The sequence below is a fragment of the Echiichthys vipera genome (assembly GCF_963691815.1).
Source record: "Echiichthys vipera genome assembly, chromosome: 6".
Classification (NCBI taxonomy): domain Eukaryota; kingdom Metazoa; phylum Chordata; class Actinopteri; order Perciformes; family Trachinidae; genus Echiichthys; species Echiichthys vipera.
The window spans coordinates 79,529-92,500 of NC_139831.1; the positions used below are offsets into that span (position 1 = coordinate 79,529).

A 12,972-nucleotide genomic window follows, 5' to 3' on the forward strand; every position below is an offset into this window, starting at 1 on the left:
TGCCGTGGTCCTGTGTGCAGGTCTCTGCTGATGGTGGTGGTGCCTGCTGCCGTGGTCCTGTGTGCAGGTCTCTGCTGATGGTGGTGGTGCCTGCTGCCCTGGTCCTGTGTGCAGGTCTCGGCTGATGGTGGTGGTGCCGGCTGCAGTGGTCCTGTGTGTGGGTCTCTGCTGATTGTGGTGGTGCCTGCTGCAGTGGTCCTGTGTGCAGGTCTCTGCTGATGGTGCTGATGGTGGTGGTGCCTGCTGCTGATGGTGGTGGTGCCTGCTGCTGATGGTGGTGGCGCCTGCTGCCGTGGTCCTGTATGTAGGTCTCTGCTGATGGTGGTGGTGCCTGCTGCAGTGGTTCTGTAAATCTCTCTGTATCACAGCTGTTAGGACTCATCACTGATCATATTTGCCTCCATAATTATGCTTATTGTCATATTTACCTTAAATCTTCTTGTTTCTGCTTTATTCACTTTATTTATTCACATTATTAAAGTTACGGTGACTTTTGTCATGAATGGAAAAATACGTTTACAGAAACAAAACTATCGTTCAAATGTTACTTTAACTCTTTGTCGTCGTCGTGACAGAAATTAAATAAATAAACTTCACACGTTCAGATTCAGACGTTTCTCACAGACGAGACGTCGACGCTGCGACTTCAAGCCAAATGTAATCTTTATTAGACTGTTTCTGTACAAAAGCACTGGATCACAGAGGAAACCGAGGAACAGAAGTCATGCATCTATTTACAGCGTGACGCAAAGGAAGAGCTCGTATCCTAAAGACATTCATAAACATTGTGCTTTGATATACTTTGATGATATATTTCATATTTCACACAGATGCAGCTCCTCTGCCTCGTTCACATTGAAGTAAAACATCGAAAAAAGTCGTTTTTAAAACCAGGACGGTGAGAAGCGAACTTTCTACAACTGTGACGCAAAGAAAGACAAACCATTATTATTATTATTATTATTATTATTATTATTATTATTATTATTAAAGCAAGCTTTGAGAGGTCGCGTTCCTGTTGAACGGACGCGTGTGTTCGGTGGCGCTTCAGCGGCTGCGTCTCATGAGCGTGACTGAAAAAAATGGCTTTTCCTAAAGACGCCGGACGATGTTCACGCTGAGCCGACGCGCCGGCGCCGGGCGGAGGCCGAGCAGCGGCTGAAGGCGTCCGTCAGCTGCTGCGTTTGCATAAAGTCAAAGGTTGAAACCGTCCAAACTTTCCTGCGCTCGCCTCAGACACGTGGGAGTTAAAGGGACGTTAGAGGGTTCAACACAAACTGAGAACTCCATCGTTATAATCACGTGATCTGCGCCGAAGATCGTGTTCAAGTCGTAAAACGATGAAATACAGATTTTATTCACAGATATTTTTTATGTTGTTTGAAAAACAAATTCAAAAAAGGTTCGTTTGAGACACTAACTTCGACTTAAGTGCTTGAGAAGTAACAGTTAATAACTCCGAACGCTTCGGTCGTGTCGTCCCAGATCGCGTCGCAGTACCTTCCCGTGTGATGTGGGGGCGCGGTTTGGAAGGCTACATGCTAACGTAGCTTCCCCAGTGTCAGGTCAGTGCTGATGATGCTAACTCTCTGGTTTTTGGGGGGAAACCTGCGCGACGAACGTCGGGTGCAAAACGGGAAAAGTTCTCACAGTTCGACTGGAAACTCGTCAAACGAATCAAACTACGAACAAAAGACCCGATAATCGCTGCAGAACTTGAACGTCCGAACTTAAGGAGTTTCTAGAGATCGGAAAGCTTCGGATCCGACGAGAACTAATGAGACGTTCTGGAAGTCTGAGCCTCAAAACGACGAACGTCTGGTGCAAAAGAATCGAAGTTCTCACAGTTTCGACTGGAGACGCGTCAAACGAATCAAACTACGAACAAAAAACCCGATGATCACTGGAGAACTAGAACGTCCGAACTTCAGAAGTTCTAGAGATTGTAAAGCTTCGGATCGGACGACGGATCGAAAGTTCTCACAGTTCGACTGGAGACTCGTCAAACGAATCAAACTACAAACAGAAAAACCCATATCTTGGCTGCAGAACTAGAACGTCCGAACTTCAGAAGTTCTAGAGATCGGACGAGAACTAATGCGACGTTCTGGAAGTCTGAGCCTCAAAACGACGAACGTCTGGTGCAAGACGGGAAAAGTTCTCACAGTTCGACTCGTCAAACGAATCAAACTAGGAACAAAAAAACCCGATAATCGCTGCAGAACTCAAACTTTGTCAAACAAAGAGAAGACTTTGCGTCGTAAGGCATCGAACACGACCCTTAGTTCTTTCTTTCAAACGTTTCCACGGCGGCGCGGCGACGAGCTTGCGTTGCAGACGGAGGACGAGCACAGTTGCATAAGTGAAAGATCCAGAGTTTGTGCGGCGACGACGACGACGACAGCACCTTCAACAACAACACCAACATGGACGCACGCTTCCTTGAGATCCGGGTTTTCGGAGTGGTTCTTTAAAATCTGCTGCCTGTTTTTTTAAATCGTACGATCGATCGCACCGAAAAAACACAAAGACGAGGATCGGGTGGAAGATTAACGTGAGATAAAATATCGTCTTAAAAACGCCGTGACCGAGAGACGCTCGCCGAACGTAAGAGTGGAGGATATCATGAGGTTATAAGCGTCTGAAATATAAAAGGTTCACATGACGAGGATCTTCGCCGCTTCACCACGGCAGCAAAAACAGATCGGTGCATATCGTCCGAGCTTTCACCTTATTTTTTTTTTACTTTTAGCCGTTTTTTCTTTTTTGCTAAGATGCTTCGCTCGTTATTAAGTGCCCCAACAGAAAATAGTGCATTAAGAAATAACCATGATTATACATTTCACAATAAAACACGAAGGACGAGAAGAACAAACGAAGCCGTTTACAAAAAGTTAAATATCGTATCGGAAAAAAGCGTTTTTATACAAAAGTGATGAAAGCGTTTTTTTTGCGTCCTGCTTTCAGAAACAGGGCGCGAGCGTGTCGTGACCGTTGTTTTGTTTTTACAAAAGGGTGAAGTCTCGCACTCGTTCACTCTTTTTACAATATCGAAAAGGTATTAAGACATCAACTGTGTTTACGTTTATATTGGAGACTATCATTCGGCCTAAATCACAAAAGGAACTCCTTCAAAACATACTTTTATAAATACAGAGAAAAGAATCACGACCAGAAGAAGAACAGGAAACTAAACGCGATCAAAAGGGTTCAACTCTACCACTCGACACACCTGCGAACAGAACTATCGAAACAAGAGACGTCAAAAAACACGGAAATAAAGAGAAAATGATCGGAATCAGGAAGTGAAACGTCGGCTGCCTCGGCTTTGTTCACGCAAACGTTTGAGGAACGTTCGTTCTTCTTTCTTCAGCTTTTTAGAGACAAACGAAGTTCAGAACTTCGGTACGGGAAAGAAAACGCTAGAAGACGTGAAACCGATCAGACGTCTTTAAGGATCGGGAAGATTTCTGATTAAAAATCTGGAAAAAAGGTTTAGAGGGAAGATTTTTCTGCTTTCTGGACTCAGGTTCAGTGTCCACCGAGAGTTTCCGATCCAACGGGAACCGATCAGAAGTTCTAGAGATCGTAGAGTTTCCGATCTAACGTGAACCAATCAGAAGTTCTAGAGATCGGGGAGTTTCCGATCCAAGGAACCAATCAGAAGTTCTAGAGATCGGAGAGTTTCCGATCTAACGTGAACCAATCAGAAGTTCTAGAGATCGGGGAGTTTCCGATCCAAGGAACCAATCAGAAGTTCTAGAGATCGGAGAGTTTCCGATCCAAGGAACCAATCAGAAGTTCTAAAGATCGGAGAGTTTCCGATCCAACGAGAACCAATCAGAAGTTCTAGAGATCAGAGAGTTTCCGATCCAACGAGAACAAATAAGAAGTTCTAGAGATCGGAGAGTTTCCGATCCAACGAGATCGGAGAGTTTCCGATCCAACGAGAACCAATCAGAAGTTCTAGAGAGTTTCCGATAATATTTATCTTTAATGGAAGTTTAGCCCGTTTAGTCTCGGATCACGTCCGGACGGAACCGTGAACGTCCCAGTATTTCGTCTGGATTGGTTGAAAATATCTCGCAGTGGCGTCGTAATGTCGACTGTGACGGACCGAACAACGCAAGAGTCCGATGTCGTTTCTTATTCGGCAGAAATAAACGAAAGTCAACGGGAGAGAAATCAGAGCGCGTGACTTTAACGTAAACGGCTGAAACACGGACGACCCTTTCACCTGATTGGCTGATCATCCAACATGGCGTTGAACCGAAGCTCCTGGTGGACACGCCTCCTTCCTGTCTCACAGTGAGTTCAAACTGCCCCCCCTCCCCCCCACAGTCCCCCGCTCTGACCTTTGACCTCCTCTGAGGGAGCGCCGCCGCGGACGCTCAAATGTGGCGGCGTCTTCCGCGGCGGCTCGTTAAGTCCCGCGCTTTAACGCAAACTTCTTCTTCTTCTTCTTCTCACGCTGCAGAGGTGCATTGTGGGTCGGTCCGGGGGTGATGGGAGTCGCCCCTGATGTTGTTGTTGTGGCGTTTCAGGTGGGCGGGGCCATCAGCGCGTTGGGGGCGGGGCAGGGGGGCAGTGGGGGGGGGGGGTCCGGTGCAGGGTCCTCCTCCTCACATGGGCGGGACGATGAGACCGGCCATCGCTGCGACACGATCACAAACAAACAAACAAACAAACAAACACACTCTGTTGAGCTGTTTGAGCCTCAGACACAAACAAACAGTAAATAAACAACAGGTAAACAAAAACAAACGTTCTTCTCATCGAGTGATTCTGTCGCGTTCTGAGCCGCAAAGTCTCTTTTTCGTACACGAGTCAAAAACATCGGATTCTTTGGTTTGGGATTGTTGATAAAAGTGTTGTTCGTTTGTTGTTGTCGTTGAATGTTTGTTTGTTGTTGTTGTTGAATGTTTGTTTGTTGTTGTCGTTGAATGTTTGTTTGTTGTTGTTGTTGAATGTTTGTTTGTTGTTGTCGTTAAATGTTTGTTTGTTGTTGTTGTTGTTGAATCTTTGTTTGTTGTTTACTTCCTGTCTCGACCGACTTAAAGTTTGTTTCCTTTTAAAAAGTGAAAAAAATGAATCAAAACTTTCTTTTCTTTACGTTTCGTTTTATTTTGTTTTAAATCCTTTTCCGTCTCTTTCCTTCTTTTCTTTTGAAAGTTATTTTTAATAAAGTTATTTTTAATAAAGTTATTTTGATTAAAATCATTTTCCGTCTTTTTTTTGCTTAATTTAAATCAAATTTCTTTGAGACGTTTAAAAACAAACGGGGAAATTTCATCATCGTCGTGGAGGCCGGATGAGTTTATTATAATATTATTATTATAGTTTTATTATTATAATAATATCATTTAATTATATCCATGAAACACATTTCATCAGTTAAAGTCGTAATAAAACCGAACTTTGATGTTTTTTCATTTTCACTTCCTCTGAAATAAAAAGAGTTTGACTTATATTTTATGTTCCTCAGGTTATTACAACTCATTTATTCATAAATAAGCTTTATTATAATTATTATGTGTGTGATCAGGTGTTATTTTACTTGAATGTTTACAACTTATTTTATTTTCAGGTTTCGTTCATTTTTTCCAAAGTCAAATTTAATTTAAATTGAATCACTTTTAATCACTTTTAAACACTTTTAATCACTTTTAATCACTTTAAATCACTTTTAATCACTTTAAAGTTCCATTTTCAGGCGTCTCCAGCGTTTCACATCTGTGATAAATTACATATTTATACAAAAACACACTGAAAACGATTATTTCACATTTTTTTACCCCATTAAAAAAGACGTTTTGTGCTAAAAACAACTAAAAATGTGTTTTGTAAAAACAGAAAGATCAAAAATTGAATAACATTTCTATTCCAGAGCCGTTTTAATAATAAAATAATAATAAAATAATAATAAAATAAAATTATTTGAAGCATTTTCAGGTGTTTTTTCTGCTCTTTCTGAACTCGTTTGCTGCCGTTGGATCCGTAAAATCGCTCTGATCTTTATTTTTCTGCACTTTCTCATAAAAAAGACTTTTATTTGTGTTTGAAACATGTGAAATTATTATTGTTGCATCGTTGAGACTCACAAAACGACGTCACGCCGTCACGACGTCACGCCGTCACTCGATGAGACGAACGACAGCGTCTCTCACAAGTTATGGATCAACTTTGACCTTCGGCGAGTGTTTTAAATTATCATTACAGTGACGTCCGTGCGTCCGTCTGTGCGTCCAGGGGGGACACGGACAGGTGGGACCGGACGGGGGTGGGGGGGCGGGATGCTCACCCTGGAGGTTGCTGCCATTGGTGGTGGTGCAGGTGGGGGGCGGGGAGGTCTGTGGCCGCACGACGGGGGCGAAGGCGCTCTTCTGTTTGACTGCAGAAACCATATGGACAGGAGAGAATGAATAAGGGCCTACGGGAGCAGAGGAAGAGAGAGGAGGAGGTGAGGAAGAGGAGGAGGAGGAGGGTCCTACAGGAGGAGGAGGAGGTGACGGCAACGAGCAGGCAGGCGCACAGAGGAGGTGAGTGATCGGATGGAGGTGCATCATGCAGGAGGAGGAGGAGGAGGAGGAGGAGGAGGAGGATGAGGGGGGATGGGTCCCTGCCTCGGACCGGGCCGAGACGACACAAAGCTGGCAAAGTTGATCCATAACTTTGAAGGACTTTTATTTTGAAAAACCCAACCTGATCCAACCTGAGAGCAGCAGCAGCAGACTGTACAGGTGTGTGTGTGTGTGTGTGTGTGTGTGTGTGTGTGTGTGTGTGCGTGTGTGTGTGTGTGTGTGTGTGTGTGTGTACTCAACGTTCAGCCGTGATTTAAATGAAATAAAGCATCAAAAATGAGACGAAAACACTAAATAATGAGCACGATTTTTCAAAAACGTCTCCACTCACGATGGAAACAACCTTTTTTTTAATTCTCTGTCGTTTTTAAAAAGTTCCCTTTTCACTCGACCTGGATCCTAAACATGTGCGTCCACAGGAAACCAGGAGCAGCGACTCCAGACGCTGTAGTACCCATGCCAGGCCTGCAGGTGGCGCTGTAACTGCCACAGAAATACACCAACACCAGAGAAGAAGAGACAGGGAGACGCTGTGGAGAATCCAAACACTGGAGAGTTCCTCTCCAAAGGTCGGAGGTGGGGCCATGACGCCGTCCTTTAACTAAGTCTGAGCTTAAAGGACTAAACATGGACGCCAAAGGACTCAACATGGACGCCAAAGGACTAAAGATGGACGCCAAAGGACTAAAGATGGACGCCAAATGAATAAACATGGACGCCAAAGGCCTAAACATGGACGCCAAAGGTCTAAACATGGACGCCAAAGGACTAAACATGGACGCCAAAGGACTAAAGATGGACGCCAAAGGACTAGACATGGACGCCAAAGGACTAAACATGGACGCCAAAGGACTAAACATGGACGCCGAAGGACTAAACATGGACGCCAAAGGACTAAACATGGACGCCAAAGGACTAAACATGGACGCCAAAGGACTAAACATGGACGCCAAAGGACTAAACATGGACGCCAAAGGACTAAACATGGACGCCAAAGGACTAAACATGGACGCCAAATGAATAAACATGGACGCCAAAGGACTAAACATGGACGCCAAAGGACTAAACATGGACGCCAAAGCACTAAACATGGACGCCAAAGGACTAAACATGGACGCCAAAGGACTAAACATGGACGCCAAAGGACTAAACATGGACGCCAAAGGACTAAACATGGACGCCAAAGGACTAAACATGGACGCCAAAGGACTAAACATGGACGCCAAAGGCCGTCCTTTAACATAGGTATGAGCTTTCACCGTCCAGACCACAACGCCATGGGAGGCGTTTTCAATTCTTGACACTCTGGGACCCGGTTTCTAAAGATCCTGTTTTCAGGCTCCGATAACAAACCAGACTGAACCAGACTGAACCAGACTGAACCAGACTGAACCAGACTGAACCAGACTAAACCAGACTGAACCAGACTAAACCAGACTGAACCAGACTGAACCAGACTGAACCAGACTGAACCAGACTAAACCAGACTGAACCAGACTGAACCAGACTGAACCAGACTGAACCAGACTGAACCAGACTAAACCAGACTGAACCAGACTGAACCAGACTGAACCAGACTAAACCAGACTGAACCAGACTGAACCAGACTGAACCAGACTGAACCAGACTAAACCAGACTGAACCAGACTGAACCAGACTAAACCAGACTGAACCAGACTAAACCAGAGTGAACCAGACTGAACCAGACTGAACCAGACTGAACCAGACTAAACCAGACTAAACCAGACTAAACCAGACTAAACCAGACTGAACCAGACTAAACCAGACTGAACCAGAGTGAAGATGTTACAGGGAAACGTCGCGTCTGTCTGCGAGACGACACGCAAACAACTTTTTAATTGCTTGTTTTCTGAATGGAGTCCTGATCGACACGGTGAGATGTGTCTGAGCAGCCGCCATCTTGCTCCGCGGTTCAGAGATAGACGCTACTTAATACCCTCTAGATAGAAGGGCGTTCTGCGCAGGCGTCAACACACCGTTTCAGACGGACTACAGCCGAGTACAAGAATCAATCATGTCCAACTCTACAGCAGAAATAAACGTGTTTACAGCAGAGATTAACTTGTTTACAGCAAAGATTAACTTGTTTACAGCAGAGATTAACTTGTTTACAGCAAAGATTAACTTGTTTACAGCAGAGATTAACTTGTTTACAGCAGAGATTAACTTGTTTACAGCAGAGATTAACTTGTTTACAGCAGAGATTAACTTGTTTACAGCAGCTGCCTTGACCAAGATGGCCGCCGTGTTGACGTATAGCGCCAATAAACAGCAGCAGCCAATGAGATGTCTACGTTTAAATATCTGCGTAGGGTTCAAAGCTGGTGTCAGCGTGTTAGCTTAGCTTAGCATAAGACTGGAAGCAGCAGGAAACTGCTAGCATGGCTCAGATCCGATGTGTGGGTTAGGCTTCAAGTTTGCACCTGTTAGCACATGTTAGCCGTGTTGACGTTAGCACTGCTAAAGTCGTTGTGTTGTTGGTTAAAGTCGTTGTGTTGTCGGCTAAAGTCGTTGTGTTGTTGGTTAAAGTCGTGTTGTTGGTTAAAGTCGTTGTGTTGTTGGTTAAAGTCGTTGTGTTGTTGGTTAAAGTCGTTGTGTTGTCGGTTAAAGTCGTTGTGTTGTTGGTTAAAGTCGTTGTGTTGTTGGTTAAAGTCGTTGTGTTGTTGGTTAAAGTCGTGTTGTTGGTGAAAGTCGTTGTGTTGTTGGTTAAAGTCGTTGTGTTGTCGGTTAAAGTCGTTGTGTTGTCGGTTAAAGTCGTGTTGTCGGTTAAAGTCGTTGTGTTGTTGGTTAAAGTCGTTGTGTTGTCGGTTAAAGTCGTTGTGTTGTCGGTTAAAGTCGTTGTGTTGTCGGTTAAAGTCGTTGTGTTGTCGGTTAAAGTCGTTGTGTTGTCGGTTAAAGTCGTTGTGTTGTTGGTTAAAGTCGTTGTGTTGTTGGTGAAAGTTGTTGTGTTGTTGGTTAAAGTCGTTGTGTTGTTGGCTAAAGTCTTTGTGTTGTTGGTTAAAGTCGTTGTGTTGTTGGTTAAAGTCGTTGTGTTGTTGGTTAAAGTCGTTGTGTTGTTGGTTAAAGTCGTTGTGTTGTTGGTTAAAGTCGTTGTGTTGTTGGCTAAAGTCGTTGTGTTGTCGGTTAAAGTCGTTGTGTTGTTGGTTAAAGACGTTGTGTTGTTGGCTAAAGTCGTTGTGTTGTTGGTTAAAGTCGTTGTGTTGTTGGTTAAAGTCGTTGTGTTGTTGGTTAAAGTCGTTGTGTTGTTGGTTAAAGTCGTTGTGTTGTTGGCTAAAGTCGTTGTGTCGTTGGTTAAAGTCGTTGTGTCGTTGGCTAAAGTCGTTGTGTTGTTGGCTAAAGTCTTTGTGTTGTTGGTTAAAGTCGTTGTGTTGTTGGTTAAAGTCGTTGTGTTGTTGGTTAAAGTCGTTGTGTTGTTGGCTAAAGTCGTTGTGTTGTTGGCTAAAGTCGTTGTGTTGTTGGTTAAAGTCGTTGTGTTGTTGGTTAAAGTCTTTGTGTTGTTGGTTAAAGTCGTTGTGTTGTTGGCTAAAGTCGTTGTGTTGTTGGTTAAAGTCGTTGTGTTGTTGGTTAAAGTCGTTGTGTTGTTGGTTAAAGTCGTTGTGTTGTTGGTTAAAGTCGTTGTGTTGTTGGTTAAAGTCGTTGTGTTGTTGGTTAAAGTCGTTGTGTTGTAGTTCTTAACTCAAATACTAAACTATGTCAGAATTTTAGCCTGGTTTTCCTCAGGCTAGCTGTTCCCCCTGTTAGCAGCCTTTATGCAAAGCTAAGCTAACGCCCTGAACGTCTCTGACAGAGAGAGAAGAAGAGTTCCTGGTTAAACGGAGGGAGCGTCCAGAGTTCACGGACCACAGTGAGTCTGTGGATGATTCAAGGACCACAGTGAGTCTGTGGATGATTCAAGGACAGCGTGTGGAAATGTAAAATGAAACGGGGGAATGTGAATGTGAGTTATCGCTGCGTGCCAACAACTGTCGGTGTGTCCTGGACCCTGGATCCTGGATCGCTGCGGCGCCTCCTCACGTCTCCGCTCGGCTCCTCGGGTTTTTCCAGCGCGGTTTAATGGATTCGGCCCAAAGCGTGAACGCATGAAGGATGTTAGTGGGTTAGTGGAGGAGGAGGAGGATGGACAGGAGGACAGTCAGAGGAGGGAGGAGGTGAACAATGCGTGGCTAACACACACACACACGCACACACACACACGCGCACACGCACGCACACACACACACACACACGCACACACACACACACACACACACACACAGACCCTCGGCGGGGTGGGGGGGGGAGCTGTAGCTCAGCCAGGCGAGATGCGAGCCCACCTTTTGTTTGGTCGCCAGAGACGACAACATCACCTGGCACAGAGTTTGGAGCTCTCTACCTTCTAAACGAGTCTCGCTGAGACCCGCCGAGCGCTTTGATACGAGCGCCAAAACAACGCAGCGCTCCCCGCGGGCGAGTTTAGACTTCACCGGTCTCCAAAAACACACCTGCGCCTTCCAAGCAGCCGCTCCGACTGCAGGCGTGTTAATCAGAGGGAAGTTTCAGAGCAACAACAGAGGAACTGCTCGAGCATCCACTCGCCTCCTGCAGCGGCTCCTCTTCACTTTCATTATTCAGAGAAACACAACACCTCCGCGGGAACAAGCTGCCGCAACTCTGCATCCGGCAGACACACAACTTTTACACAACCTCACTCTCATCCTGCAGGGATCAATCGAAGCCTGCGCTCAGCCGACGGGACGGGACGGGGGGGCGTAAAATCCTCCCAGGGTCTTTTCCTGCACTCACACTGATCAATAATTATCACTATTGTTGTGTTATGATCTCCAAAGATGGTAATTATTCTAATATCTGATCATGTTCGACCACAAAGAGACAAAACTACCAAAAAAAGATGCAAAACAGCTGTAAAATTATTACAAAAAGACTCAAAAACAGATGCAAAACCATCAAATGCAGTTTTTTCTGTATTAGCATCCAGGAGAGATGCTAACAGCCGGACGTGGCTAACAGTGGTTAGCTCGGGGCAGCACGGTGAAGGCATTCAAAGGTCTTTTTTAACCACTAATGCTGCTGAAAATAACAGCAAACCTCTGCAGCAGCATGAGAAGAGTCCCTACACACACAACAAAGCAGCAATGGGCTCCTTCCACTGTAATGGACTTTACTATGAGAGGAGCTGGTACAGGGGCCAGTAGGTAAGTCTTTAAAACACTCTGGGTTCACTCTCTACGCTGATGATGCATCTTGTGTTTGACCTCTCGCGCTCTTCCCTCCTGATCTTTAAATAAACCTCATGGTGCGTACGAGCTTTGTTAGGAATGTCATTTTCTCAACCAGGAAGTGGGCGGGGCTTGACTTCAACTGACACACCTGAAACTTAACGCAACAACGGCGTTAGAGCTGACGCATCAGCACGTGAGACAACGCTGAAAAACACGTGCAGACAAACTAAAAGTCGGGGAAAATTCACATTTCCTCCGCACGTGAACGCCACTCTCTCGCCGCAGCGTGGCGTGTTTCAACGCTTAACGCACGCTTTCACAAACAGAAGACCCTGAAACCGCCGCGGTGTTTGGGACTGAAGCGGTCAGTGGCGCTCTCTCAGGTGGATGAGGTGTGGGGTTTTTAGGGGTCTGAGGTTTGAGCGGACTCACTTGCGTAAGCAGAGTTGGTGGAGCCGTTGAGGAAGCTGGGGGATCCGGGGACGCCCAGGTTGGTCATCCCGGCGCCGTATCCGTTCATGGTGGACGTGATGGTGTTGTAGTTGGACTGCTGAGGCGTGGAGGTCGGCACGTAGCCTCGAGGAGACACGCTGTTGGAGTTACGGGAGTAACCTGCGAGGGAGGAAACGCATCAGGGTCAGAGAGGAACGGGGGTCTGAGGCGCTGCTGCACCTGAAACCAGACTGGAACACGTGGTTAAGACCGTCTGCGTCCACGTGACGCGTTCATGAACATGGATGTTTATCTGTAAACACGCCGCTCTTTCACACGTTGTCCCTGATTCGTCAAAGAAAAGAATATAAAACAAAAGAAGAGACAGAAAAAAAGTTGATCAAATAGAAATAAAGTGAAAGTCAAGTTAGTTTTTCAAATGCAAGAAAATTAATAAAACACAGGCTTTTAATCTGAAAATCTGACTTTTATCGTCCTGGTTCAGGTTCATGTTCAGGTTCAGGTCCTGATTTATTTTCAGGTCCTGGTTCCGACCCTGGTTCAGGTCCTGGTTCAGATTGAGGTTCATGTTCAGGTTCAGGTCCTTGTTCAGGTCCTGGTTCTGAGTGGTTGTGACGCTGCAGGACGTCTCGCTGTGACCTCAGCGGTGACATCATCTGCAGGTGAGTGTGTGCCCTTCATCTCTCACCTCGTGTACC

The 12,972-nt window shown here is 45.5% G+C and overlaps 1 protein-coding gene across 1 annotated transcript in view; it reads right to left on the reverse strand.

The window, feature by feature from the left end:
- Nucleotides 1–683: 683 nt before the first annotated feature.
- Nucleotides 684–12,972, reverse strand: part of LOC310947917 (transcription factor COE3-like) — a gene marked incomplete at its 5' end in the record, with an annotated part of 21,285 nt that continues 8,996 nt past the window's right edge. The window contains 3 exons of the mRNA XM_083914891.1: nucleotides 684–4,654; nucleotides 6,302–6,391; nucleotides 12,254–12,433. Coding sequence (XP_083771017.1) covers nucleotides 4,623–4,654; nucleotides 6,302–6,391; nucleotides 12,254–12,433 — 302 coding nt within the window. The 3' untranslated portion in view covers nucleotides 684–4,622. The remainder of the gene's footprint in view (nucleotides 4,655–6,301; nucleotides 6,392–12,253; nucleotides 12,434–12,972) is intronic.